The 27,997-nt window shown below is 47.0% G+C and overlaps 13 protein-coding genes across 13 annotated transcripts; 5 read left to right on the top strand and 8 right to left on the bottom strand.

The window, feature by feature from the left end:
- Positions 1-218: 218 nt before the first annotated feature.
- On the top strand, positions 219-2,573 carry N7469_010429 (Sec1 family protein; the record flags this gene model as incomplete). Its single annotated transcript, XM_056649334.1, has 4 exons — positions 219-290; positions 349-544; positions 817-1,028; positions 1,083-2,573. The coding sequence occupies 4 exons, from the start codon at positions 219-221 to the stop codon at positions 2,571-2,573; spliced, it is 1,971 nt and encodes a 656-aa protein (XP_056496465.1).
- A 120-nt stretch (positions 2,574-2,693) lies between these two features.
- Positions 2,694-5,997, bottom strand: N7469_010428 (telomere length regulation TEL2 family protein; the record flags this gene model as incomplete). Its single annotated transcript, XM_056649333.1, has 6 exons — positions 2,694-3,171; positions 3,231-3,950; positions 4,008-4,554; positions 4,610-4,696; positions 4,750-5,100; positions 5,154-5,997. 6 exons carry the CDS (start codon positions 5,995-5,997, stop codon positions 2,694-2,696), a joined length of 3,027 nt encoding a protein of 1,008 aa, XP_056496464.1.
- A 340-nt stretch (positions 5,998-6,337) lies between these two features.
- N7469_010427 (NEDD8-activating protein UBA3) lies at positions 6,338-7,896 on the top strand (the record flags this gene model as incomplete). The annotated part of the gene is made up of 6 exons (XM_056649332.1): positions 6,338-6,381; positions 6,441-6,542; positions 6,599-6,622; positions 6,665-6,744; positions 6,796-7,092; positions 7,145-7,896. The coding sequence occupies 6 exons, from the start codon at positions 6,338-6,340 to the stop codon at positions 7,894-7,896; spliced, it is 1,299 nt and encodes a 432-aa protein (XP_056496463.1).
- A 273-nt stretch (positions 7,897-8,169) lies between these two features.
- Positions 8,170-9,434, bottom strand: N7469_010426 (DNA-directed RNA polymerase core subunit RPC40; the record flags this gene model as incomplete). Its single annotated transcript, XM_056649331.1, has 3 exons — positions 9,378-9,434; positions 9,216-9,320; positions 8,170-9,147 (listed from the first exon to the last, which is right to left on the bottom strand). The coding sequence occupies exons 1-3, from the start codon at positions 9,420-9,422 to the stop codon at positions 8,170-8,172; spliced, it is 1,128 nt and encodes a 375-aa protein (XP_056496462.1). The 5' UTR covers positions 9,423-9,434.
- A 436-nt stretch (positions 9,435-9,870) lies between these two features.
- Positions 9,871-11,444, top strand: N7469_010425 (NADH-quinone oxidoreductase subunit D; the record flags this gene model as incomplete). Its single annotated transcript, XM_056649330.1, has 3 exons — positions 9,871-10,542; positions 10,619-11,339; positions 11,407-11,444. The coding sequence occupies 3 exons, from the start codon at positions 9,871-9,873 to the stop codon at positions 11,442-11,444; spliced, it is 1,431 nt and encodes a 476-aa protein (XP_056496461.1).
- Positions 11,445-12,930: 1,486 nt separating this feature from the next.
- On the top strand, positions 12,931-14,040 carry N7469_010424 (transcription factor domain-containing protein; the record flags this gene model as incomplete). The annotated part of the gene is made up of 1 exon (XM_056649329.1): positions 12,931-14,040. The coding sequence occupies one exon, from the start codon at positions 12,931-12,933 to the stop codon at positions 14,038-14,040; it is 1,110 nt and encodes a 369-aa protein (XP_056496460.1).
- Positions 14,041-14,217: 177 nt separating this feature from the next.
- Positions 14,218-15,533, bottom strand: N7469_010423 (putative aminotransferase; the record flags this gene model as incomplete). Its single annotated transcript, XM_056649328.1, has 3 exons — positions 14,218-14,935; positions 14,992-15,446; positions 15,501-15,533. 3 exons carry the CDS (start codon positions 15,531-15,533, stop codon positions 14,218-14,220), a joined length of 1,206 nt encoding a protein of 401 aa, XP_056496459.1.
- Positions 15,534-16,003: 470 nt separating this feature from the next.
- On the bottom strand, positions 16,004-17,447 carry N7469_010422 (aminotransferase-like domain-containing protein; the record flags this gene model as incomplete). Its single annotated transcript, XM_056649327.1, has 3 exons — positions 16,004-16,466; positions 16,520-16,905; positions 16,968-17,447. 3 exons carry the CDS (start codon positions 17,445-17,447, stop codon positions 16,004-16,006), a joined length of 1,329 nt encoding a protein of 442 aa, XP_056496458.1.
- Positions 17,448-18,206: 759 nt separating this feature from the next.
- Positions 18,207-18,928, bottom strand: N7469_010421 (ubiquitin-conjugating enzyme E2; the record flags this gene model as incomplete). Its single annotated transcript, XM_056649326.1, has 4 exons — positions 18,207-18,490; positions 18,555-18,705; positions 18,793-18,804; positions 18,899-18,928. The coding sequence occupies 4 exons, from the start codon at positions 18,926-18,928 to the stop codon at positions 18,207-18,209; spliced, it is 477 nt and encodes a 158-aa protein (XP_056496457.1).
- Positions 18,929-19,490: 562 nt separating this feature from the next.
- On the bottom strand, positions 19,491-21,294 carry N7469_010420 (serine/threonine-protein kinase; the record flags this gene model as incomplete). Its single annotated transcript, XM_056649325.1, has 5 exons — positions 19,491-20,269; positions 20,332-20,488; positions 20,551-20,761; positions 20,836-20,887; positions 21,288-21,294. 5 exons carry the CDS (start codon positions 21,292-21,294, stop codon positions 19,491-19,493), a joined length of 1,206 nt encoding a protein of 401 aa, XP_056496456.1.
- Positions 21,295-22,408: 1,114 nt separating this feature from the next.
- On the top strand, positions 22,409-22,777 carry N7469_010419 (uncharacterized protein; the record flags this gene model as incomplete). Its single annotated transcript, XM_056649324.1, has 2 exons — positions 22,409-22,553; positions 22,638-22,777. The coding sequence occupies 2 exons, from the start codon at positions 22,409-22,411 to the stop codon at positions 22,775-22,777; spliced, it is 285 nt and encodes a 94-aa protein (XP_056496455.1).
- Positions 22,778-23,084: 307 nt separating this feature from the next.
- On the bottom strand, positions 23,085-24,351 carry N7469_010418 (uncharacterized protein; the record flags this gene model as incomplete). The annotated part of the gene is made up of 2 exons (XM_056649323.1): positions 23,085-23,718; positions 23,774-24,351. 2 exons carry the CDS (start codon positions 24,349-24,351, stop codon positions 23,085-23,087), a joined length of 1,212 nt encoding a protein of 403 aa, XP_056496454.1.
- A 643-nt stretch (positions 24,352-24,994) lies between these two features.
- N7469_010417 (putative serine/threonine protein kinase) lies at positions 24,995-27,732 on the bottom strand (the record flags this gene model as incomplete). Its single annotated transcript, XM_056649322.1, has 4 exons — positions 24,995-26,836; positions 26,892-27,061; positions 27,116-27,230; positions 27,289-27,732. 4 exons carry the CDS (start codon positions 27,730-27,732, stop codon positions 24,995-24,997), a joined length of 2,571 nt encoding a protein of 856 aa, XP_056496453.1.
- Between the last annotated feature and the right edge of the window lie 265 nt (positions 27,733-27,997).

Here is a 27,997-nt window from a genome sequence, read left to right as displayed (position 1 = left end):
GCGAAGTAAGAGTGAACACGCAATGACAGACCGTGACCAGCTGGGAACGTGGCAAACCCCCCCACCGTATTGTCAAATTACCGAATGCATACCTCAGTACCGCTGACTCATCACCCACTAGTCCCCATTGGGGAAGCTTCGCCTCTCCGCTATTTTTGGGCCTTTTTCATTTCTGCCTTCTTCTTCTTCTTTTCTTCCTTCGCCTCAGCCACACACAAATGGCGCCTAAGGGAGACGCCGATTTTTGTAGGGATCAGGCCCGCAGGGATCTGTTGGCTCTACTGGAAGGCGTGAGTAATGGTCTACTATTTCCCACCCATGGCCTTTGCTAATGGTGCTGGTGCCTAGGCTCGGGGAAAGAAGAACCTCGTCATCAGTCAGGAGCTGGCAGGTCCCGTTGGCCTGTTCGTTAAGTTCTCGGAGCTGCAGCAGTATGGTGTAGACCGTGTCTTTTTGCTGGAAAATGCAAATATCGACTCATCACAACGCAATGTTGTCTTCTTGATTCGTGGTGAGAAGGCTCACCACCTCCAAACTCTTGCAGGTAGGTGACTGGAGTTGCAATGCCCCTCAACCCGCCCCCTCCCCCTTCTCCCCCATCTTCATTCCCCCTCCTCGCTCTCCACCTGTCATTGGGACTCCAGCACTTACGTATGAGCTTCCATCTCAACGTAATCGGTTGTGGCTTAGGCCTATGTTCCCTAGATTGAAATCTGGTCATTTTTCGCTCATTTATCTGGCTTTCATCAAGAAGCACGCCGATCGGGAGTCATCAGATTGAGCTAACATCCTTGCCTTCCTTTTTTTTCTTTATAGAACAAATAAAACGCCTGCAAAATAATGGCAATGTTCAACATGAATTTACTATCCTCCTCACCCCTCGACGCACCCTCGTAAGCAACGCTATCCTTGAGGATGCGGGAATCATCGGAGATGTCAATATCGCCGAGTTTCCTCTCCATTTCCTACCACTGGAACAAGACATCTTATCATTAGAATTAGATGATGCCTTTGGTGACTTGTATCTGGTAGGTGTTGTCACCCATTTTCGCTCTGTTGGGCCCACGCTTACCTCCTATTAGAATAAAGACCCCGGTTGCATTTTCCATGCCGCCAAGGCATTAATGGGTATCCAACAGAGGCATGGATATTTTCCACGTATTGTAGGAAAAGGTGACAATGCACGTCGTTTAGCGGATCTACTACTGCGAATGCGAAAGGAAATGGATGCCGAAGAGAGCTCCGGCCTCGCCGATACCTCGATGCGAGGACTGCTCCCAAGTGCCGACACGGAGAATCTGATCATTATTGACCGTGATGTCGATTTTGGAACACCCTTACTAACGCAGCTCACATATGAGGGTTTAATAGATGAATATGTGGGCATCAAGAACAATCAAGCCGAAGTGGACACTAGTATTGTTGGCCAGGCTGGTGGGTCTCAAGCCCAAGAATCGTCCAAAACGCCCCAACAGGCTAAGCAAGGACTGAAGCGAAAGATCCAACTTGATGCTTCCGACCAGTTGTTCAATCAACTGCGAGATGCCAATTTTGTCATCGTCGGTGACCTGCTAAACAGGGTAGCTCGTCGCCTGGAAAATGAGTATGAGACGCGCCACTCGGCCAAGTCCACAAATGAGCTCCGAGAATTTGTCAACAAGTTACCGACTTACCAAATAGAGCACCAAAGCCTTCGGGTTCATACTAATCTGGCCGAGGAGATCATGAGGTTCACTCGCTCCGAGACATTCCGGAAGATACTGGATGCACAGCAGCACAGTGCGGCGGGAATTGATCCTACAAATCAACATGAGAATATCGAAGAACTTATTGCTCGAGATGTGCCTTTGAAACAAGTACTCCGAATGTTGTGCTTGGAGTCGTGCATGAATGGCGGACTTCGTCCTCGGGACCTTGAAAACTTCAAGAAACAGGTCTTACAAGGCTATGGTCACCAACACCTCCTCACATTCTGGGCGTTGGAGAGGATGGAGCTTTTGCAACCACGGTCATCAGCCACTGCCATGCTCCTACCAACTTCGGGTACACAGGCTGGTACTAAGACCAACTATGGCTATCTCCGCAAAAATCTTCGACTGGTGATTGAGGACGTCAGTGAGAAAGACCCCAATGATGTCTCCTACGTTTACAGTGGATTTGCTCCTCTCAGCATCCGGCTCGTACAATGCGTTCTGCAAAAACCCTACATACTATCTCTCATCAAGGGCGGTTCACCACCCGCTTCAGTAAATAACGCCAGCACGGCGTCTCCCGGCTGGCTCGGGTTTGAGGATGTTGTTAAAAGTGCTCGCGGGGCTACGTTCAGTATCGTTCAGAAAGGCGATGACAAAGCTGTTCGAGCGCGGCAGACTATTAGTGGAAATAGTGGCACGAAGAATGTCTATGTGTTTTTCCTGGGCGGCATCACTTTTACTGAGATTGCTGCTCTTCGATTCATCGCAGCCCAGGAGGCTCCACGACGGAGAATCATCATTTGTACGACAGGTGTGATAAGCGGTGACCGGATGATGGATGCTGCTATTGAGAAGGGCAGCTTTACTAAAGCAGAGTAGTCTATCTCTCTCAAACCTCGGATATAGCTTTTAACAAGAATAATAATTCATGATACCACATACTTAAGCCCCGGTCTATTTCTAAGTAGCTACTCTAAATCCATTGCTCGCTGGCAACTGTCAATATCTGAAGCCCGAATTGACGCCCATCAATCGACCTTGATACCGTTCTATGACCTCACCAAGTCGAACCATTACCCCGGCAGCCAGGGTCCGCACTTGCTCATTTGGATCAGGTGAGGCCTTGGAATCTGATTTACCGTTAGAAGGCGTACGGTCGAAGACCTCGGAAGCCCAGTCACGTAACTCGATCACCTGTGATGCATACTCGGTGACGAGACGCTCGTCGCCATTCGATCCGGAAGCAATGTTCACGTCCACGATTGCAAGAAAGAGACTCAGCAGTGCAGCGGCAACGGTTGGCTCGCTAGACACCGGGTTCGTGTGTAGCGAAAGGAGCAGTGAGAGCGTTTCATTCGTGAGGCCCGGCAAGAATGGCGTGTGAGGGCCAGCCGTTGAGACTATGAGTGAAAGAGTTTGGAGGAAGAGTGTCAGGATATGTGGCACAAAGAATGGATTGTAAGAAGGAGCAGATGACCTAGGTCTTGTTAGCATTGAGTTCCCCAGGTATTTAAGACATTTTACTAAACGACTCACGATGAAGATTGCAGCATCATGATTTCGAATCGTCCTTGAAGCGGGTAGAAGAAGCCCTCAGCAAGAACCTTGTTCAAATCTTTCACTATGCTTTTTTGTCTTTGAGCATCACGATCTTGACGCTTTTTTTCGACCTCCATACGTGATGAGAAAGTGCGCACTTTCAAGGCGTTTGGACCAGTAAGTTTATCGGCAGCATTAGCTGCCAATGGCTGTAAGGAGGCTTGGGACATTTGCTGGGTTAACTTTGCAACGGGAGACTCTTCTTTCGAATCCCGGAACATAGCTTCCAAAGCAGGCGATAGCCGCTTAGACGGGAACGAGGTGTCTTGTAATTTTGGAAGACCCAGGGCTTGGGCATCATCTTCTCCGTTTCCTGCAATCTCGCGGGAGCTGAGGCCTAACGCCGTGAGTACAGCAGATCGCTGAACCTGGGAGAGATCACCATCGAAAAAGATAGAGGTGAACCAGCGGCCCATTTTGAGAGGCTGAGAGACAATCAATGCGATCATGCTTTGAAGGCGTGTTTCATGGAATTCAGGATGTTTGTTGTCGTTGTTAAGGCCGACTAAGACAAGAGCCAGCTCCTCAATCTGCTCAGCAAGCTCGGTGCCAAAGCCAGTCTTACGACGGATGAGAGATGGAGCAGTTGTGATAGCGAGATGATGACGTTCAACGTTCTCAGTATCTCGCAAGTAAGTAATAAGGTCTCGAATGTATCTAGCCAACGATTAGAAATGTTTCCAGCTTCGTTTTCATTTTGAAGGAGCAACTTACACTGGAGCTGTAGGTTTGTTCCGTTGCACAAGTGTTGGATCTTCATCGTCATCTTCCGCATCATCATCAGGCTTCTCGTAGGGCATCAGGTCTTCATCTTCATCGGTTGCGTCACTACTGTCATCAATTTCTTCGATAGCAACGATCTTGCTCCCTTGGTGGGCCCCTGGGCGCGAATTTGGTTTGGATTTCCTGTTTTCATGAGGTTCCTTGGCCTTCTGATCTGCTTTTAATTCCAGCGCCTGCAGACTTTTGATAGATTCACGTGGTCCAGCCTTGTCTTGCACCTTCGAGAGACTAAGATACCAAGATGCTTCATGAGTTCCCATCTCCTCAAGGTCGAATTTGAGTGATTTCCCTGGCTCTTCGACGATCTCAGATATACCAGTTGCAACGATCATACCGAGAAAGCGTGCTTTGTTTGATGATGCGGCCAATCTATTTGAGACTGCGTTAAGAAAAATACTAGTGCGGCCAATGTCTTTGACTTGTGCACAGTCGGATTGTCTTAAATGTCCAGCCGTGAGGAGAATAGTCTGAGCATTGGCTGTAGAATTAATTAGTAGAGCATAAAATTTTTGTAAGACGAGGAAATGAGGTACCAGTCTGGGTGATCATGGGAACGTGTTTGACACCAAACTTGTCACCAAATTGCTCAAGGCTGCGCGCAAGAAGTGATCTGAGGAAATCTAAATCGGCATGTCAGGCTTATATCATCATGTCATGGAGCTATGTCGCTAACCATTGGAGTCATGGAATGAGGCTAGAAGGGCTCGGCGTAGCCCTATGGTCTGTATTGAGCCACCTTGACCTTTAGAGAGCCACTCTGAGATTTGACTCGTGAGGAATGGCCGATCACCAATGATGAGTGAGCACAACGCAGCCACTCTTGAGACAATGCTATCCTGGCTACCTAATTCTTCAAAGCCACCAATAAATTCAGTCGAGAAGAAGCGCTTCTGTATGTCACGGAAAATAGCCTCGAGGAAAGAAAGCTGCTCTGATTGCCGAAGATGGTCCAGAAGTAAACCGAATTGATTTACGAGTAGCTGATTGAGCAGTAGATCTGAATATATTTCTCGTACTAGAGGTTCTATCGGCAAGTTAGTATATACTAGACGCCTCGGAATCATTGGTAATACTTGCCCGCATATCCCAGGCTCAAACCCCTGCCTGTTAGAAAAGCGAGAGATCCCCAGCCCGCTTCATCGTCTATTTGAAGCCTTGAAGCCATGTAAGCGATGCTTTGACCAGCCCATGCCGCATAGCGAGGTCCTTCGCCGACCCAGGAGATGGAAGACGAAATTTCAGAATCATTGACGACGGTTAGTGCTTCAGCTGTCGTGGAAAGGATTTTACCAGCACCGATAAGCGATACCAGTTCACGCCATACAACTTGCACTTTCGTTTTGTCTTTATGGAGAGTCAATGTGTCTGAATAGAGACGGAACACAAATTCCTTGGGTTCTAACAAGGAAGCGAGAACGGATAGCAAATCTCGAATAGCAAGCGTGGAACTTGAACCCTTTGCTTCATTGACATTGGCCCGCGCTGATGCTATAAGAGAACGGAGTTGGCTAGCCATTGATCCAAGGCCAGCTACACTATTGAGGCATCGTAGAATAGCCGCTCGATTCTTGAAATCCTTTGGCGTCTTCGTTCTTGCATTCAACGATGCCCAATGATCGGAGATAGTGGTGCTGACTAAAATTTGAAGAATTTGAGCTGATTTTGGACTGGGTATGCGAATGTCGAAGTTGTTGATCTGTTTGGACTTGTTAAAAGGATCAATTGCAGCTAGAACATCGAATAGTTCCTCTCGATCTGGACTCGACCTCAATATATCTATGGCATGCTCCGCAGATATATCATGCTGATCGAATTCGTTGATGGGCTTGTCACTATTTTCCCGACTCTGGATATCAGCGGCTACCAGAGGCGAGTCTTGGTCCCGCTTCACAGTCTTGACAGCTGTCAATAGACCATCCATCTCGAGTGTTGTGTCATTGAGAAGAAGTCAACTCCCGCATGTTCAAACCCGAGCTGTACGCGGGTGGGTCACGTGGCCGATGCCTGCCTTGCCCACACGCCGCCATGTCTTCTCCATCCTCTCCACCATCAACTTCACAGCCTTATTGTTGTTTTGTTTTGAAGAAGGAACTACAATATTCGCAGAAAGTAATACGATACAAGACATCTGACAACAAATTCTGACCGAAGTGTCCCGGACTTCTGGACATTTGAACTTCAAGTGAAGCGGGACCGGACACCAACAACTTCTACGCAATCTTCGAGTTCACACCGTCTGAATAGTTATTATTAATTCGAAAATGGCCACTATGGACGTGAGAAGTGAAGACCAGCAGGCTCGATGGTAAGTCTAAATATACGACCCAGCTTTGATCCGAGAATATTGTTGTTAACACCACAAAGGCAGCATCTCCATAAGGTCTTGTCAAAGCCTGGCCCCTACAGTGATGAGGATTGGGTTCCTGGCGCGGAAACGATCAATTCTTTAGAATCTTCTAAAATTCTGTAGGATCATGGATTCGACGATTTTCTTGAGCTGCACATGCTAACCGGAAATGCAGAGTGATGTCCGTCCCAGCACCAAAGTAATTTCTCTGCAACGAGGACTGGCACTAACATGTATCTAGTGGAGCTGGTGGACTAGGATGTGAAATCTTGAAAAACCTGGCATTGTCTGGATTCAAAGACATTCATGTCATTGATATGGGTATGCGTTTCCATTCCTCATGGATGTAACAACTCTAAACAACCCTGACAGACACCATTGATATATCCAACCTGAATCGTCAATTCCTCTTCCGTCAAGCGGACATCGGAAAACCAAAAGCTGAGGTGGCAGCAGCGTTCGTCGAAAGGCGCGTCAAAGGTGTCAAAATCACCCCCTTCGTCGGGAAAATACAGGACAAAGATGAAGACTATTATATGCAATTCAAAATCATCATCTGCGGTCTCGACAGTATTGAGGCTCGTCGTTGGATCAATTCTACTTTAATCGGAATGGTTGATCCAGAGGACCCAGAGAGTTTGAAGCCTTTAATCGATGGTGGAACTGAGGGTAGGTTTCCTAGAACAAAATTTAACGAGGATATAGTCTAATGGCATAATAGGGTTCAAGGGCCAGGCCCGTGTTATCTTGCCTACGCTATCCTCATGCATCGAATGCCAACTTGACATGCATGCGCCTCGGCCTGCAGTTCCACTCTGTACAATCGCTACTATACCGCGTCAACCCCAACACTGTATTGAATGGGCCCATCAGATTGCATGGCAAGAGAAACGCAAAGACGATCCCTTTGACAGTGACGACATGGAGCACATCTCCTGGGTGTATAATGCTGCTCTAGAGCGGGCTCAACAATTCCACATCCATGGAGTTACTTTCCAAATGACTCAGGGTGTTGTGAAGAACATCATCCCAGCCATTGCGTCCACCAATGCAGTTATTGCAGCATCCACAACCTCGGAGGTTCTGAAGATTGCAACATCATGCAATCCTTACCTTGAGAACTATATGATGTATGCGGGCGAAGAGGGGGTGTATACATATACCTTCGAGGCCGAGAAAAAGCCCGATTGTCCCGTTTGTGGTAACCTTGCGCGGAAAATGTCTGTCAACCCAGAAATGACGCTGGGTGAATTTATTGACAGCCTCGGGGAGAGAGCCGAAGCGCAGCTGAAAAAGCCTAGTCTACGGACGGAGGAAAAGACTTTATACCAGCGCTTCCCTCCTCAATTAGAAGAACACACAAGACCTAATCTGCGACTGAAGCTACGTGAGCTGGTTGAAGATGGCGAAGAAGTCGCTGTCAGTGACCCAGCCTACACGATTGACTTCCGATACAGGTTGAACTTTCAATAAAACCTCTGGATGTGTTCTCATGAGGTAGATACAATGAAAATGACTTGAATGAATTTTGATTTTTTGACTTCATTGAACTCTCTAAGATTTTGTTTCCAAAAACAAGCTATCTGCTCTCATTGGTTTAACAACAAATGATTATCCGGACTCCGGCCTCGTAAAGCCAAAATTTTGCCCGAACTTTTCGTAAATGTACAACGCGAACGAAGCTCAAAAAATTACCAACGCCATTAAAATGCATTATAAACGTGTGATAGCGAATAATCTACGACTTCAAGCCATGAGATCATTCAGACCACGCTTCCACCGGGAGCATTTCAGCTTCAGAACCTTGACGGCCTCCAGGAAGAGAACGTCGCTGTCAAACTGGCCAGTGCTCTCGACGTTGAAGATAAAGTGGTCACGAATGCGGCCCAGCTTGACCTTGCCCTGAAACTCTTCGTGGCGCAAGCACTCGCGGCTAACGGTATCATTGAATGCATCCCGTACGACGGCCTTCTGTTCACCGGCATGGCCTTCATAGCCACTGTCCTTGCGCGAAGCCTCTTCGGAGGTGACTGGCTCAAGAGCAATAACACCCTTGGGGAAGCATTTGGCAAACTTCTTTGCGTCATCTCCGATGATGGGACGCAGGATCTTGATATCGGGCATCAGACGGTAGGTGGCAGTGGCAACGGGAGAGAATTTGGCATGGTCAGCTCCAATACCCTTGATACAGTGGAGTTCCATCTCGATTTTCTGGCCGGGGCGCATCTTCGCAATCAGAATATCGGGGTTAACCGGCTGAATAGCACCATCACCAACGAAGTAGTTTTCCTGGCGACCAACTGGAGAGAAGGTAATGTCCTTGGCGTAGACATGGGCGTGGTGGTAGAGTTTGCGGGGATCTTCTTCCTCTGGGTGGGCATCCCGGTTCTTCGTGCACTCCACATCCAAGTGCATCACGACGGTGTTAAAGTCGGAAGGACCGTCTTCCTCAGAAGGCTCCTCATCTTCGGCCGGCTTCCGGTACCACCGCATCCAGTTGATTCCTTCCACGGATCCCTTCAACGGAATCAGACCAAGACGTTGAGCGAGCACCTCATCCTGAATGACAGAGGTGTTGTTATGGACGAAAACATATTCAATGGCCAGAGTTGGGATCTCAGCCATAAGAATGCGACGGAAGGCATTGGCGACGGCAGCGTCCAGACCGATCAACGAGAAGGAGGCTTCGTGCGGGTCATTGCGGTGATAGTCAACCTTGAAGTTCTATACGTCGGAATGGGTAAGCGAAAATCCTTTGGACCTTGTTACCGGGATACAGGGATTGAACATACCTGCTTGAATTGATCGAGTGCCCAAGCATGCGACTCTCCAGGCCAATGACCAGGGAAATCTGTGGAGGGGATATTGGTGACAGTCTCTGCATTGATGTCGATAATCTGGGCCACGGATTAATGATTGAGTTAAGCAGGAAAAGAAAAAAGAGATAAACTTACACGACGACGCTGCAGCTCCTCCTGTGACGGAACAAGAGGCGCCATGGTGGGCAAGCTAGAGGGGAACGGTGAAGGTAGAAGTCAAATTCGTTGATCGGCGATAAGAATAATTTCTCGATCCTCAAGCATTTTCGTGGTGGCCTGAGGCATGACGATGACGGATCAGGCAGGATTCGGACTTGTCTAAAAGAAGAGATAAATGACACCTTAATGCCTGATAATGCTAGCGAAGGGATCTAGACTAAACTATAAACTGCCTAGCTTAACTCAAACTGAGTGCAAAATAGGTGGGTCTTCACAACCAATAAAATCGTAACTGATGACCGGGTAGCTGGCAAACACGTGACCGCCAAAATGGAGCGCGACCTCATCCTCGTCTTTGCAGGTTCCCTTCCGCCCAGCGAGCCCACTCCGCCTCCAATCCATTGAATGCGCCTGGTCTGAGGCCCAGATTCCATTCCTCATCCCCGGACCTCTCCTCTCACTTTCCGCCATGGCCGCTTCTTTCGCCCGCCTTGCGGGCAATGCGCCCAAAAGGCTCTGCCTCCGCCCCTCCAACGTTCTCAACACATCTGTGCCTCGCTCCCGCTCAATTGCGACCACAGTCCCTCGTCAGCATGCCGAACCGACTAGCTACCAGGCCACTCGTCTTGTCCCGACTGACCCGTTGTTCGCTCATGTGGCTAACAAGCCTCCTACCTCTTCTCCGGATGAGCCCGCTCCCCTTGAATCCGAGACGGAGAGCTTGAAGGGCCGCAAGATTCGCCACTATACCGTTAACTTTGGTCCTCAGCATCCTGCTGCTCACGGTGTGCTTCGTCTGATTCTGGAGCTCAATGGCGAGGAGATTGTCCGTGCCGATCCTCACGTCGGTCTGTTGCACCGAGGTACCGAGAAGTTGATCGAGTATAAGACTTACATGCAGGCCCTTCCCTACTTTGACCGTTTGGACTACGTCTCCATGATGACAAACGAGCAGTGTTTCGCTCTCGCTGTTGAGAAGCTGTTGAACGTTGAGATTCCCGAGCGTGCGAAGTGGATTCGCACAATGTTCGGCGAGATGACCCGTATCCTCAACCACCTGATGTCCGTTCTGTCGCACGCAATGGATGTTGGTGCTTTGACTCCCTTCCTGTGGGGTTTCGAGGAGCGTGAGAAGCTCATGGTAAGTTTCCGGGGAAGTTGAGAGTTTCCATCGGGAAACTGATGTGGCAACCAGCTAACCAGCAATTGTGTTACAGGAATTCTATGAACGTGTTTCCGGTGCTCGTCTTCACGCCGCCTACGTCCGCCCTGGTGGTGTGTCCCAAGATGTTCCCCTCGGCCTCCTTGACGATATCTACCAGTGGGCCACCCAGTTCGGTGACCGTATCGACGAGACCGAGGAACTTCTCACGGACAACCGTATTTGGAAGCAGCGTACCCAGGGTGTCGGTGTTGTCAACGCCCGCGATGCTCTCAACATGAGTTTCACTGGTGTCATGCTCCGTGGTTCCGGTGTGCCTTGGGATATCCGTAAGTCCCAGCCTTACGACGCCTATGACCAGGTTGAATTCGATGTTCCCGTCGGTATCAACGGTGACTGCTACGATCGTTACCTGTGCCGTATGGAGGAATTCCGCCAGTCCCTCCGTATCATCCACCAGTGTCTGAACAAGATACCTGCCGGTCCTGTCCGTGTTGAGGACTACAAGATCTCTCCTCCTCCCCGTGCCGCCATGAAGGAGAACATGGAGGCTCTGATTCACCACTTCCTTCTCTTCACCAAGGGTTACTCCGTGCCCCCTGGCGAGACTTACTCTGCCATTGAGGCTCCTAAGGGTGAGATGGGTGTTTTCCTGGTCAGTGATGGCAGTGAGCGTCCTTACCGCTGCAAGATCCGTGCTCCCGGTTTTGCCCACTTGGGTGGTTTTGACCAAGTTGCACGCGGTCACCTTCTGGCTGACGCTGTCGCTATCATCGGTGAGTAATGCTCTAGTATCCACTTCCTCTTCATGTTATATTCTTATACTAACAAAATTTTACTCAGGTACCATGGATCTGGTGTTCGGTGAAGTCGACCGGTAAAGCTGTCCTTACAACGCAATAATACAAAAAACACCTAAAAAAAGGAAGAAGACTACGAAATGGCCCCCCCTTTTAGACGGCTTTTGTGCCTTTCATTACAGGGTTCAAATCGGAGGAGCAGGGATGCAGTGATTATCCTCTTTCTCCGTGATTACCCTTGGAACCCTTGACTTTCACCCAGGTGTACCAAATCCTCCATGTTTTCTTCTCATGGCGTTGTTCAATTATGTCCTGTCATTTTTCCTTTGTCTCTAACCTGTCCCCTACCTTTTCATCAGCCCCTGTGTATAGTGAACATCCGAATTTTTCTTGAGACATTGTTTCTTTAACACGTGTAAATGCTTCTCAGATTTTATAAGTAGTACATTTCGGATTCAATTTGGAATCAAGCCGCAGCCAACGCCTACTAGTCTCGTACTTGGAAGTCACCATGCTGATATTATGAATCACAATCTGGACTGATGTGCCACAATATGATGGTATTTAAGAGAGCCGCAAGATGTTTTCGTCAGAACAATTCTGGCAATATGGTGATGTCAGATATTTCAAGATAGTTGGTACCAGTTTGTTGGCCGACTCAAAACACATTCATCACCACCTCTATTGTATACTAGAAGCCTGACCCAGGGGAGAAATACGCTCCGAACAATCCAACCCTGTGCAATTGTGTATAGATCATTCAATTGATACTACGGAAAGTACAGTGAAAGTACATACAGTACATACAATACTGTGTACATAGTATGTAGTGTATAGAGAGGAATGACCTGATTGGCTGAATCGCCTACATTGCTGGATTGGGTTTAGCGTGTCATCGCAAGATGCAAAGAAGTGACAAAATGAAGATGGATGCACTTCACGCCTTATGACAACTGCAGCTTTTCCTCGTGACCATTCGGAAAATCTACCAGACTATTTTCCTGTTCACTTTCAGCACTTATGGTAATATCAAAACCAGATGGCCCGAGCGTCACCAATACCAAAATGACTGCCCCAGTCGCTTTGGAATTGAATACTCTTGCCCAGGGCGATAGTCCCGTTCGAAGACGAGATGGCTGCACTGAGTGCCGGAGAAAGAAAGTCAAGGTATTTGACCTCTCAAAATATTTCTATCTTTTTTTTTTGCCTTCCTTTCCTCCGTAGATGACAATAGAACAAAATTAACTGATCTCCATAGTGTGACTTGCAAAAGCCGGTATGCTCACGGTGTACCCGGTTTCCCAGAGGATGTTCCTATGACTTGAGCATAATTACTCTCAGGCCGCAGAGACCTAAAACACCACGTCGTACTGCTAGTGTCAGTATATCAAAGAGAAATACAGTTTCCCATAAAGCATCATTATCACCATGTCAATCAATACACTCAATATCTACAATCTCTCCGCCGACTACGCCGATTTATCAGCCAACAATCAACCTATCTCCGTTCCTTTTATCAGACGAATCTAGATTTCTGATGCATATATTTGGCGCCCAGACATCTAAGATGTTATTTCCAGCAGCCCCCGAGTTATTCTTGCAAAGAATGATCAGTGCCGCCATGGAAACCCCTCATTTGCTCTATGCTCTTTTAGCTGCGGCCTGCAGTCATCACAGTCGTCTAATCAAAGACTCAACGCCACATCCGAAAGTAATCTGTCTCAAATATACCAACATGGCGATATCAAATTTACGAGAAGCCCTTCAAGATCCAACTCAGTCATTAAAAGCCGAGACAGTGACTACGGCGATGACTTTATGTACGAATGATGTCTGTAATGGCAATATGCATGTTTGGCGAACACATCTTCGTGGTGTTTTACGTCTTCTGGTAGCTTGTTTAAGGCACCAGCGAGAGTCGTATTCCAAGGAAGATCCTTTCTTATTATCACTAGCCAAGTGGTTCAAGACTATGGATATTATCGCAGCTCTATCAGGGCTTGATGGTGAATGTATCCATGATACCGAAGATGGATTGTTGGATAGAGGTTCGATATTGGGAAGTGACTCGGACTTTATTGATGATATCTGTGGCTATTCACTCGATCTAATCCCATACATGGCACGGATCTCACAGATGGTTCGGCCTCAAAATACAAGCAATGCATCTACTGATATCAACATGGTTGACATGTCCTCAATTCAGACCGTGAATGAAGCAAAGGCCCTGGAAAGTGATATTGCTTCCTTGATAGATAAGCCTATTTCTGAGTCATTACTTCGGGAAGGGGAAGTTTTCATTACTGAGTTACGAAGCACACATCTCGCATTCGTTCACTCTACTTTGCTGCATCTGCACCGTCGGGTTCAGCTACTACCGATCAACCATGTCAAAGTCAGAATAGACATTCGAAACATTCTTGATGCAATTGGCAACATCGATCCAAAATCGACCGCAAATATCCTGATTCTATGGCCAGTATTTAGTGCAGGGTGTGAAACAACTATACATTGTGAAAGGGACATGGTTCGAGAGCGTATGAGTATCATGGAAAACTTCGGCATGGGGAATTTTACGAGGACTCGGGATCTACTTGAACGGTACTGGGCATCGCAAACGGATTTGCGATGGGATGAATATTTCGCAACACTTGGACTGGAGCTGGTTCTCTTCTAGATGAATAATGGGAATACATTGTATATTAGTTACGACTTTAACAACTTGGGGACGATATAAACTGAACCACTATTAGTAGCTTCGTAGCCTCATTTGATACAAGGACATACTAAAGTATTGTGGTAGCAATACCAGTGGATTTATGGAAACCTAGTAGATACTACTTCTATCGTCTCTTCATTTGGAGAGCGGTACACCCTCAAACCCATCCTCCATAAAGGCTCGAAGAGCCTCCAGACCATCCAGAAGAACTTGTCGTTCAGGGACGTATCCTATCCTGACAAACCCCTTGAAGTCATTTCCTTCTCCAAAGCATTGACTCCCTGGCGCCAACATAGTCCCGTTCTTCTCATAAAGGTGCTTACAAAACGCCACATCATCCACAGGTACTCCGTCCTTCATGAACTTAATAAACGCAGTGGTCCCGGCCCGGGGACGAACCCACGTTGCTGTCCCTTGATAGTCACGAACGAATTTTTCCACATCCTTGAGGTTTTGCCGTGCAAGCTCATTATTGCGTTTCAGCAAATTATCAATGCAGGCAGGAGATAATGCGTGAGTTGCGACGCTATCGTCTAATTGTGAAACTGAGATCAGGGTATAATCGCGTGCAGAGGCACAGGCTTCAATGATTTCAGAGCTCCTGGAAGCAATCCATCCAAGCCGAATACCCGCCAGGCTAAATGCCTTTGACATTGAGCTTGTTGAAATAGTCTTCTCGTATCCGAAGTCGAGGATGGAGGGTGGGTTCTCTGGCTCTTCAGGACTGAGAGAATGGAAGAGAGGCCGGTAAACCTCGTCACAATGAATGATGATTTGGTGCTGTCGGGCAATATTGACAGTCTCTTGCATTTCCTTGCCTCTGATTATGGCCCCAGTTGGATTTTGAGGGTTGCTGGGAGTAAAGGTCAGTAGGATTCAACGTCAAGGTTATTCTTCTTAAAATCTTACTTGATGATGATGAGCTTGGTATTTGGCTGGATGAGAGATTTTAACTCTTCCAGGTCCAGCTCCCAATCATTCTTTTTGGAAGATTTCCAAAGGGATACTTCCGCCCCAAACGATCTAGGGACAGAATACAACTGCTGATAGGTTGGATAGTGACAGATAACATGGTCCCCAGGGCCGATGAAGGAATAAAGAGCGAGAAAATTGGCTTGAATGGCTCCATTGGTAACCAGAACATTTTCTGAAGACAAAGGGGCTATCGAGTTGCTAGAGTAAAGGTTTGCAATATTGGACCGTAGACCCTCCGATCCGCGAATTGCGCCGTAGGTTTGCTTGCGCGAGATGTCTATCACGTCTTTTCCCTGGCCTGAAAAAAGCTGGAGATCTTCCAGAGAGACTGAGGCACAACAGGTCTCTGCGAGGTTATGCTTTGCATTGACCTCGTAATGGTCCATCCACTGTATTCCTTCAAATTAGCAGAGGCCATTTCTATGACACAGTGAGGTTCTTACCTGCTCTACAGCAAATGCTTCAATTTTGACCATTTTGTCGGGGCTTGATAGCTTTAGTGTAGGGAAGTAGAAGAAAGAAAAAGAGGAAGAATGATTCTGATCGAGAAAGAATGGCCCGCCAGCGTACACTCTTATATCTTCGTTTTTCAATGAGTGGCTCATAGTTCCAACAATCTGATTGGTCAAGTCGCCTCAACTTCCAAATTGAGACACCTTGATCCACTGAGAAAGTATCATCCAATGAGCATGGAATTACCTGGAAATATCAAATAATGTTTTGTATAAGACTTATTCTGAGTCGAGAGTATAATACGTGGATCATAGCGACATTCTCTAAGGTATCGTAAGGTAAAATGGCCTTTCAAGATTGGATCACGCAGAAAACTCCAATGAACATTCTTTCTGAATAGTACCAGAAAGTTCTTGCTACGGAAACAAATTGAACTGATACTATAATGCATTTTTATTCTGTCTTTGGTAACGCTTTACTGGTGGTGTATCTCTTAACTTCGAATGCTGAGCAGCTCACTAATCACAAATGCAAGCCTTTCCACCCCTTCGACGACCCTCTCTTCATCTTCCCACATGAAACATAATCTCAACCTATGATGAAGGTCTTTTTTGGAGCAATTATCTCCAGGAACCTCAAACACATCTCCACACCCAAGAGTCAACTTTTGCTCCTCGGCTGCCTTCCGACAGACATCCACCGCTCTGAGAGACCCAGGCAATCTAATCCAGACACAGTATCCCCCGGAAATTCCTGTACACGCTGAACCAGGCGAGAATGTAACACCAAGAGGAGCAAGAAACTTCTCTATTGCCGATACCAAGTTGAAATATCGCTGGCGACCCTGGGGGACTACAATATCTGCAATGTGTTCTTGTAAAAGTTTGCTTTCTAGTAGTTCATTGACAAATGTCGACATTAATTGAGACGGTGCTCCTCCAGATATAGTCTGACCACTATCCAGAAAGTTAGCTATGGTTGTTTCCAATTTGGCTCATCTAAAACTTACACCTGTGAAAGACCATACGCAAATTTCTCAGTCCCTTCAGCCCATCCCACACGACAACCGGGACCTATAAGCTTACTGAATGTGCCGTTACTAACGACATTTCCGAAGTTATCCAAAGGTCCACCATCAAGAGTGTGGTCAATATCAACGAGACGTGGGAAAGATGTCGAGCTGGAATTGGTCCCATCTAGATTCCAGGAAACCAGGTCGTACACATCGTCACATATGATTAGTGCGTCGAATTTGCGAGCAATTCTAACTAGTGACCCACGCCGTGAGACTGGCATGGTAGTTCCTGAGGGATTTGAGAAGTTAGGGACGCAGTATATGATGTGCTTGTAAATCTTGCGCCAGGGTCTGAGAGGTTTGATTGCCCGAGCCGGAGCCTTTAATGCAAGTTAGTCAATGAAGATCAGTCAGAGTTGATAAGAGATGATCGAATTCATACCTCGGAAAAGCAGCAATCCGACGCATCCTCCTCCTGAGCAAAACGTTCCATAGCGTTTTCCAGAGCGTTACTATCCATCCCCTGCTCATCTTCAGGTATTCCCCTCATCCGGCCAGAAAAACCAGCATCTTCGAACGTCCGAAAGACTAAATGATAACAAGGCTCGACCATCCATATCATCTTGGTCTGAAGAGGATCAGTAAAGACCTGTAGGATAGTAGCCAAATTCTGGCTTGCACCACCAGTAATGCAAATTCGATCTGCATTGGGAGGCTGTGGCGTCTGATAGAACTCAGATAACCAGCTCGCTATATTCTGTCTAAGAGGAGCATATCCCTCATCCGGACCATATCCGAGACCGGGACCGAATATCGATTTATCAGAAAGTGCCTTGACAGCGGCATTTTTGAGATGGTCTGTTGGAAGTAGGGTTTGGGCGGGTCGTCCTTGAAAGAGATCGATTGGGGTGAGTGGATGCATAGTGGTCGTATTTCAGTGATCTTCAGTACTGCAATCTACACTGGCGTATGAAACAATGTAAATTGTCAAGGGAAATTTGATTTTAGATCAAGCAGCATTGCCCCTTTCTTATACACCCCAATATTCTCGTCCGTTGATGGCCCCGCAACGTCCAATTGGGGAGCTCAAGCGACCCGACGAATCAGACCGATAGAAAACGGGACTTATCAAGTCTAATTGATGGAGCCATGAACCTTTATGGTTTGGAATGTACAGTAATGTAAAGGGAATGATGGTGATTTCCAAATAGATAAAGAAGGTTAGTAACTTTTGAATACTATCCAATTACGCCAGAAAGGGAAGCCTAATCCCGATAATTCGTCGTTAGAATTCAAGTTCTGTCGATCTTTGGGAATCTGTTGCAAACTAAACCTCGGAAGTGAGCAAGATACATAAAGCTTCGACATTACATAGTACATCAATGAAGCAATATTTTATAGAAGATGTGGTCGACTCTTACAGTTTTAAAACTACATTGATACAATATCAATGTACTTTGTATAGTTCTGAATTTAGCACTAATTCTTCTCGCAAAGACAAAGGCTCAATAAAATGAACTCCAAATTCCACTAAAAATGAATTCGCCAGGAATGCGTTCCAACGCCATGAATGCAAATATAAAAAGACCCGATCATGAGAATAACTGGCCAAAAGCTGGACCCTAGAACCATTGAACCCGATCTAGGATGAAAAGGAGATCCCATCCGTAATCCAGTTACTTCATACATTATCATCTTCATAGACAAATGGAATATCTCGGATGCGACGTCGATTATGCGCAACAAACTCTTTATCGCCGGGAGGACGTTCATCGCGCGTGTTGGCCGTGAGCATACTTTGTAGACTCATGCAAATACTTTCCACTGTTTGCACCGGGGACCAACCACTTGAACCGAGTAGATCAAGACAGATTATACCATTGCTATAGATGTGAGGGTGCATGGGGATCGGACGGGGGGTGTCGGAGGTGGTTGGTAGTTCGATGAACTGGACTTCGGGAGGCTCTGTCACATAAACTCAGTCAGACAATGAAGAAATAAGAGACTTGGTGCTGTAAGTGGGCAATACCGATTGGGTATTTGTTATTGAATGTAAATTTCAGTCGGTAAGTGTGACCCTTGTAGATGGGGTTGTCGTCCAGAACCTTAATGTCCATTTGCCATTCTTCCAAGTTGTCCGACTTGACGATTGTGATCCCCGGGGGAACATGTTCTTTCATCTGGAGGGAACAAGGTATTAGGAAAGCTCTTTGGATCAGGCAAAGTAAAGTAGAAAAGAGGGTGGCTTTATAGTAACTATATCGTACCTTAAGGAGTTCCTGTACAAATTGAAGGCACTTGTTAGCAAGATCCGATGAAGTATAGAGTACAAGGCGTACAGTTTGAGTCTGCGTGCCAAAGAAAAAGTCATACCTTGCTCAAGCGCTTGTTGGCGAATGACATTGTGAATTCCCTTGTGATTATACCCTGGCGTACAGAGTTATAATGTCAAGCCGGGTGTACTAGGTGGGGTCGGAGAAAAAGTGGACCACAGGGCTCACGAGGGAAGGCGGTAGGAGCGTTGAAAAAGAAAAGAACAGTTGGAGGTTAAAGAGCTCTAGTATGAGAGGCCTTTGAATAAAGCAACAAAAGAGATGCAGTGGAACAAGGATGAAACTTTCAAAGGGTTCGGCCTGACAAGCGGGGGAAAGTAATCAAGAGAGCGGTGAATCTTTAATCTTGATTTGACTGGCAGAATCCGATAAGGACAGGGCGGAGTGTCTTTATATAGAATGGTTTAGATATACCTTCAGGTATACTTCAATTTAATGAGAATGAATGATATGCACCATGAAGAAAATGCATCGTTGTTATATTTCAAATTATGTGCAGATTGTATGGACCATGGGGAATCAAAAGAGACTATATCCAGAATGAGCGCAAACTACAAGCCATGAACCAGCAATGAAAGTCACCAACAGAAGAGACGAGAAAAGAAGAGACATTTCAAAACGAATCAGGGCAATTAATTAGACGCAGCCTTTTCACGCGCCTCACGTTCAACCTTTTCGCGCTCTTCATTGTCCTTTACTTCGCGGACCTTGGCCAGCACCACCTCTCGGAAAATGGCACCACGGGCAATCTTGCTGAGACTGCGCGGTTTTCGCGGAGGAGACGCAGCGGCATCTCCATTAGCGGATTCACCACCAGCAGATTCGGCCATGGCGACAGGGCTTGGGATATCTTCCTCGGTCTCGGCATCTTCTTCGTGCATCTTGAGGGCTTCGATACGGTTGGCAAGCTTGACGATTTCGATACCACGGCGAAGACGGGCACGCGCAATGTAGGCGCGGATCTCTGGCAGCAGATCGCGGTCGCTGGCAGACTCTCCGGTCAGCCACATGTGTTTCAGGGCCTCATCTGATGTTACACGCTTGCTAGGATCGGGCTGCAAAAGAGTAAGGATAAAATCCTTAGCATCTTGAGAGACATCTTTCCAATATCGTTCATGGAAGATGATGCGGCCTCCTCGGCATTCTTCGATCAAGTCTGTGAGGTTCTCGGCACGGAAGGGAGAGTAACCGCAGAGCAGAGTGTAGGTGATGACACCAAGCGACCACATATCGACGGCCTTTCCGTGACCCTGTTTAAGCATCACCTCAGGAGCAGCATAGCCGAAAGAGCCTGCCATGCTAGTAAGAACCTCGCCAGGATTCTCCAACATCTTGGCAATACCAAAGTCAGCCAAGACCAGCTCGGAATCGGCACTGCGATTAAGGTAGAGCAAATTTTCGGGTTTCAAATCTATACGCATATTAGTGAGATTCTGGTCGATAACATACCAGCCAAGACTGGAGTGATCTAACCTCGATGGACAATGTTACGGTGGTGCAGGTAGTTGACGGCGTCAAGTACTTGGCGGATTGTCTGCGATGCATCCTTCTCTGTGAACTTTCCGTAGTCGCAGATGCGATCGAACAGCTCGCCACCGGTTGCCAATTGAGTGACGATATAAAATTTGTCCTACTCCGTGGTCAGCTTAAGATCCAAGTCAAGCTACAAAGGTCAGAGGGAAGAGAGCCCACCTTAGACTCAAACCAGTCCACGAAAGAGACAATGTGAGGGTGCTGAAGCTTTTGCAACATCTCGAGCTCATCATAAACCATGCTCTCATTACCCCGAACATTTTTCTTGAGGATGATCTTCACGGCAACTTTGGCGCCATCAGTAGACTCGGCTTCACGGACGATTCCATATGTACCGGCACCCAGAGTGCGTCCGAACTTGTAGAGAGCCCTATAGCAAAGTTGAGAGGATTAGCATGCGCAAATATTGGGCTGGTTCGAATCAATTGGGCAGCTGGAGCTTACTTTTTCTCATAGCTCTCTGGCTGTCCAGACAGCTTGTTGAGCATATTGGCGACTGGAAATCGGAAGCGATGTTAGCAGATTGCACATTGGATAATTGCATAGTAAACATGATTTTGCGAGAAAAGCTTCTTATCGAAGACTGATGTAGTCTAGGGTGAAAGTGTGTTGTTTGAAGGCAGAGACAAAAAAGCAGAGCAGACCATCGGAATAAATAGAGTGGAGAGCAAAAAGGAGATCGGCAAGGAAGCTTGCAGTAGTGAAGAGCCACACGGAGAAAAATCTCACGAATGCAGCTAAACAAAGATATTGCATGATCAAGGCGCAAAGCAATGCGGGCCAAGACCAAGATCGACTTCAATAGCTAATATAAGGAGGGCAATTTATCACGGCCGCTCACAAGTGGGAGATGCCAGTGATCAGACTTGAGCCCACTGAATACAAAATTGACTCACAACTCATAGTGTGCGAAATAGGGCTGACAGCAGCCAAGACGATTGGAGTCGGTGTGCGACAGGTACGATCCGAGGGGGGAAGAGGACAGGAGGATCGGTCAGGTAGCAAAAGCGGATTGGCGAGACCCCGCAGCGGAGATGGCGGGGCTAAAAGGTCGAGAGGATGATGGGAGGAGAGAGGAAAAGAGATAGACAGGCGGAGGAAGAAGTAGAAGAAGGTTGCTATAGTTTGGAGAAAAAAGGAGGATGTTAATAAACGGAGAGGGAGAGGACAAATTTCAGCCTTGAGGGGCTCGGCGGCGGGGAAAGAAAGTGGATGCGGCTGCAGTCCGAAGTATTTTGATGATCGGACGGACAGGAGGAGGGCAATGGGAAGTTGGAGAGGATGAATAAGCAAAGTATGCTTACTAGAAGAGAAGAGTATCAATGGAATGTAAGAAGAGAAAAAGAGAAGAGCACCGCTGAGCTCTCATGGAAGTTGGGGAGGGTTTTGAGTTGAGTTTGAGTCTAGACGCGCGCGCGATAAGGCGAGAGTGGGCCATCGCAGCACCGCCACAGCTGACGGTGGGGGGGCTGAACTGTTCAACTTATGACCTTTCAATATTGCGAAATACTATTTCATAGTAGAAGAGAAGAGTAGATTATTCAAGAAGAGGATAATAGTAGCAGTGAACATCAATTATAAGTAGTACTCATACCAAGATAGGTATCTTTGGGAGTTACATATAAAATATCGTTTACTATTAACCCAGTATAGTAAGTAATATCCACATTACTACTCCTAGATTGTGGTCTACTTCCATACTCAATGGTTGGTCCTCGAATAGTAAGCTGTCTTGTATTGACTGGTACCTACCAGTACATCTCCAGGGTAGTTAATTTGGGTGTGATTCAAGTGTACTGCCCAGTACACTCAGGTGGTACCAGTGCCCCCATTAGCCTACTGGAGCGTCATATCCTACGCCAGGGACGTCATAGGCTTGAATGACCTTGACATAAGATAAATCTTATATATATTCTGATATCCTCCTAGATATTCAATGAAAGCTGAACTTGGAAACAATACTTGGGGAACAACATTACCTTTGTGAAGTTGAATACACTGCCATTCATACTTGAAAATGTTCTACTTCATCCTCTACATCCTCTCACAGCTGGTTCTCATTGCCGCCTGGGTTTCCGGTACTCTAGACCCTTACCAAAAAAGGCTCCAGGAGATCTTGCTTGATCAAATCGGTGAGACAAAAGTGTCTTATGGTTTGAAGAGTATGTGAATTCCATTCTTGCTATCTTCACTACTAGTGAAGAGGAGTAGTACTCCCAAAAAAAGCCAGTGCTAACTCAACGCAGAGAGCTTGACAGCCAAAAAGCTCACAGAAGACCAGAATCTCAGCAAGATCCAGGATCAAATGGGTAGTCAACTTGGAGGAGTCTTCGGAAAAGGAGGGATAGGGCAAGGCTTGGGGTCTGCGATAAGCAAAGGGTTATAATCCTTGTGCGTGATACAGCATACTACAGAATGTCGAGTTGGGTAGTAACTCTGCTGCCTGGGGAAATGCTTCAAAAGACTACCAGCGGTAGTCAAAAATGATAAGAGTACCAGCCAATGCAAATCATAATATTGCAATAAAAAGTCAATAAAACAATCCTAGTACAAATATAGCAAGACCTGATCAAAACTCCTGAATCACACCGTAAATATAAAAAGCACGAAAACTGGAGGGGGGAAACAAAGACATCGACAATTCATCCATCATACACCTCAATTCTTGTATAGTCCAGTCCACACACACATACTCACTGGTCCATATACATCTCATTCAAAACCATAGCACAAAACTCCTGATAATACTCCGCTCCCTTCCATGTAGTCCGAGGCGAACGTAATCCAACGGTCTCCCATCCATCCGAACGAAGCCGGGCAATTCTCTGCGCCTTCGTCTCCTTAACCAAGATATTCCCGAACTCATCCAGGACAAGTTCTTGCTCATTATTGAGATCATTACCTTCCTCGTCGGACTTGACGGGATCGAAACTCCAGAATGATGTTGAACGTCGCATTTTGCCGAATCGTCGAGTGCGTTGGATATCCAAGACATGGCCAATATGTTGTTGTATCGAGGTGATATTAAACGATATCTGGGATCGAAGGAGTTCAAGGCCATGATTATATCGGATGATTCGTGCTGCGCGTGCTGGGGATATTGGTTCCGTGCTATTCTCCTGGACTGCAGGGGTGGTATCTTTAACGAATTGAACACGTGGGCTTCCAATTTTATACGGGGCTTTTACTCCGTTGACGGTGGTCTTTTTGTCGCTTTTCTGGGCTTGGATGTTTAGACTTGTAGCTGGGATCACCCTCAAAGGTAAAGGTGGAGGATGAGGTCTTGTCGAGCATCTGCTCTGCGAGCTGCTCTTATTGCTACTGCGGCTATCAAGAGATCGCGGTTTCAGGACCAAGGGGGGTGATGACATCTTTTGGAAACTTATTTATTCGTAGAGGAGATGGCATAAGGGAGGGCTTCTTGGCAGGCTCTTTATCATCCGTTGTAGGATTCTTGTTTGGAGAGATCATAACACGGAATAGGCGATCCTTTTCAGACTTCGTCACAGACTTCCTTGCCGATTTCCCAGCAAGAGAAGAAAGTGAGAACATGAAATCTGTCTCAGAGCTCTCCTCACTATCCGAGATGAAAGGGTCATCGTCTTCCTGATTCCAAAGAGAGATGTCAATTAATCGCGTGATACTGCGAATAAGGAAATCACGCCCCGGGGATTGAAAAGGCCCTCCGTCAAACGAAACCAAATTTCGTCTAGGCGTGTGAGATGTAGAAGGATATCGGCCTGGTGGGCTTGGAGGAGGCGTTTTCTGGACTTTGGATAGCTTAGGTAGGAGAATTGGTTCTGGTAAACCAGCACCACATTCGACGAAACAGTCCAATGCCGCGTTTAGAAAGGAAGTCTTTGTATTGGAGTAGAGATGGGCTGATTGACCAAGAAGTTCGTAGCATATTGCAGCGTAAAAGTTGAGAAAGACCCGATAGATAGGATGTACCTGTGGCATGATTTGTTAATGCTTGGTTCCAGAGAGCTCAAATCAAGGATCATACTGGTGGTTTCGCAGTTCTGAGTATATCTTTGGCCTGTGTGGCACACTGTTTATATTGTCGCTGGAGATACAAGCTTTTGACCTCCATGAGCACCTCTTTCCATTCACTGTGCGTGCGTAGTAGGGCTGGGGTCTGTGTAGGCGCGAATGATCTTGGTGAATTCTTACTCGAGAATCCTCCCAGCATGATGGATGCAATGAAAGACCATTCCAATGAAGGATGAACGACGTGGGAATGGAATAATGATCAGGGATGGGAGCGAAACTCGGTGCTTACGAAGGAGAAGAACAAATCTAGTCCGTCTGCCTTGAAGTCCCACATTGGACTGCCGCAGCGTCACCCTCAACTAGCGTCACTGGCAATGTAACGATCAATTAATGGAACAATAGACATCATTGGGCCATGTCTGTTCGTTCTTGCTAGCAATTTCGATTTAGCTACACTCTAGAAGAGAATGGGATTGAATCATAAGCAGAAAGATAATGATATTGGTCACTTGGATATAGAGTAAAGCCCACCCTTGAATTTTTAACAAGTGGTATTATATGCTAACGCCATTAATGAAACAAAATCATGAGTAAGGAAATCAACATGAAGCTATGGAGTCGCTTCAGCAGCATGTGTGGCATCATTCACCCTGGGTTCAGTACTTGCCCTCGACAGAGCCTCACTAGTCGCCGAAAGAGCGCCGAGGAAGTCCGCAAGCAGACGGTCTAGCTCGGCTGTAACGGCAGCGTCATCAGCACCTTCCATGAGACTGTCAACATTAGGAGGAACAAGAAGAGGGAAAGAAATATCATCTGTTTCTGTAAAAGTCGTGGCTATCGAGGATGCGTCATCTCGACGGGCAGTCTGCAAAGGCTCTGAGACAGGGGACCCTGGCTCAGATACCTCTGTGGGCGTATCACCGGGACTATCATGCACTGGAATGGCAGTAGGTAGCGGTGGTACGTCGTCCGGAGAGATTATTTCAGTATGTTCTTTCCATAGCGGATGTGTTTCTTCTTCGTCTGGTCCCGGTCCATCAAGAACGCCTGTTGAATCGTATTCGGCATCCGAAGCATTATCAACCAGACTCGGAAACTCGACATCGAAGGAATTGGCCTGTGATGAATCCTGGGGAGTGGTTGGTCGATCAAACCGGAATGGATCATAATCGGAATCCGACATAGTCGAGCTGTTGGAGGCAGAGGTTGATGGACGCGAGATTGCAGGTGAATCTGTGGCCTGTCTTTGCAAGCCGGGCACAGGGCCCTTCACAGTATCATGGCGATCGGTAGTCGTCTGTTCATCAATAGCTGGTATAGACGTGGATTGGGCTCCCATGACAGGGAAAGTCCATTCCATTGTAGCGCGTTTCTCATCCTGGAAAGATTCTTTTTCATCTTGAATCGGTTCGCTGGTTGGAGATTCTTCTTTTGCAGCCTCGGGCTCATCTTCCGAAGGCTGTTGCATGAACGTGGGGAACTTCCAGTCCATAGTGGGGGGCCGCGGACCCGATGGAACGAAGTCTTCTTCCTGCGATTCATTCCCATCGGTATCACTGCTAGCTGACTGTGAACCATTATCACCAGAGCCCCGAGGGACACGGAGGCTTGATCGATTGGCGCGAATGGTATCTGCATCGGCCAGTTGGAATGGTTGTGCGGAAGGTGCACCGGCTGCATAATGAGACGAGTCAAACGAGCCGATATCAATATCGATGAATGTTGATGTGACTGACGATCGATCCGTCTCGGTGCGAAGAGGGAGGTCTGAGGGCGGAGGGCTAGGCTGGATGGGAACGAAATCGTTTTTGGTCTCGTACTTGTAGCTAGGCTTTTCCTCATCAAAAAGACCTTCCATTGCTGCTGCACCACGGCGAACTCGCTCATCAAAATTTGCTTTGTCCTCGGGGTCCAGGTCAGCTTCGTTGAACTCGTCTCCAAAGTCATTCTCAGGTGTTGGAGTTGTTGGGCTAATCGCCTCTTCCATCTCTGCAAGTGAAGCAGCGATTTGATCGAGGTCAATGACGGAGAATCGTCGTTCAAACCCGTCTGTTGTACTGAAATTCCAGTCCTCATCTGCTTCTTCGGTGCCTGGAAGCTCAGCTGCAGCAGCTCCTCCTGGGTGAAAGAGGGACACTCGCTGTCCGCCTCGCTGGGACCACTGGTAGTAATTCCTGACAAGCTCAGCCACGGACAGTGTAGGATATTCCTCTTCTGTTTCAGCTATGTAGGGATGGGCTAGGATGTCTGCCATAGACGGGCGTGTTGCTGGGTTAGAATCAAGCGCATATGCAATCAGGTCCTTTAAACCCTGGCTATAGTCTTCGCTGTCAAGCTTCGGGGTATTTCGGTTTAATTGTCGTCCGATTTGCATCCGCTCACGAAGTCCCGAGTTTGGGGGATTGCCCGTAGCAAATTCAAACAGGGTGCAGCCGTATGCCCACACGTCAATCTAAAGAACATTAGCGAGACTTCTTCCCAAAAATAAGAACATCGGAATGAGATACCTCATTTCCATATTGGTGCGCAGGCCCTCTCATTGCGAACATCTCAGGAGGCATCCAGTGTGGAGTTCCGATCCACGTAGACCGTTTATCTTGATGCGACTGCAAAACACCTGCTACACCAAAGTCACAAATTTCAAGTCGGCCTTCCTCGTGGATCAGAATATTGGCAGCTAATTTTCGTTAGCAAAGATATTGGAGTAAAAGTAGGGATTGAAAGACAATACCCTTCACATCACGATGGATAATACCCGCTTCGTGAATGGCATGTAAACCAACAGCTAGCTCTCGCGCAATAGGAATGATGTATTTCTCTTCAAGTTTGTCGCCAGTTGCACGCATCTGGTAATATCAGTCAATCGCCAATGTCGCAAACGAAAAAGCTAGAAGGAAGATTTACCAAAGTCCGGACACTACCACCTGGGCAATACTCGCAGACCAGCCATAATTGAGAATGGATGGAGATTGCTTCAATGAGCTCGTTGATGTTCTTGGCACCAGAATCTTTCACTTGTTTCATTACCTTGGTCTCATGAATGAAATCCTTGATAGACTCATCTCTAAAGTCACGTAATGACTTGTAGTCCAGTGAGTCGATGTCAAGGACCTTAATTGCTACCAACCGACCAGATGGAATTTCGCGTCCCTTGTAGACACGTCCATAAGCGCCTTTGCCGATCAGTTCTTCGAATTCATAAGGAGGCGCATCAGACTTAGCGCGACGACACATCTCTACCACAGCATTTCCCTGTTCTCTTGCCAGTTTGATTGCCTCGGCTTTATGCCTGGTAATCGCTGCCATGGCAGACGAGGGATCCAAGAACTTTGATGCGCGAGTATCCATTTTGGCTGTACTCCTCCTGTGCGTGAAATAAAGATTCTACAAGAGTATTGAATTGAGACCTGCTCGTATTTTGTCTTAGTATTTCTTGGGGACCAGTCCCTTGCAAAGGTGAAAGAGGCGAGTTTTCAATTTCCTCGTGATTCCCCTCGGATAGAAGCGGCTGATAGAAGAGAACCTTAAGCCAATGTTCAAAAGAGAGTGGTTATGTCTTTGGCGTCGTGTGCCGCGATTCGCACGATAAATACGATGCTTGTATTTCTTCTGC

This window comes from Penicillium citrinum (assembly GCF_028827155.1).
Source record: "Penicillium citrinum strain IBT 23319 chromosome Unknown utg000009l:1.0-4274883.0:1.0-4276374.0, whole genome shotgun sequence".
Classification (NCBI taxonomy): Eukaryota; Fungi; Ascomycota; class Eurotiomycetes; order Eurotiales; family Aspergillaceae; genus Penicillium; species Penicillium citrinum.
This window is presented reverse-complemented; position numbering and strand designations above follow the sequence as displayed.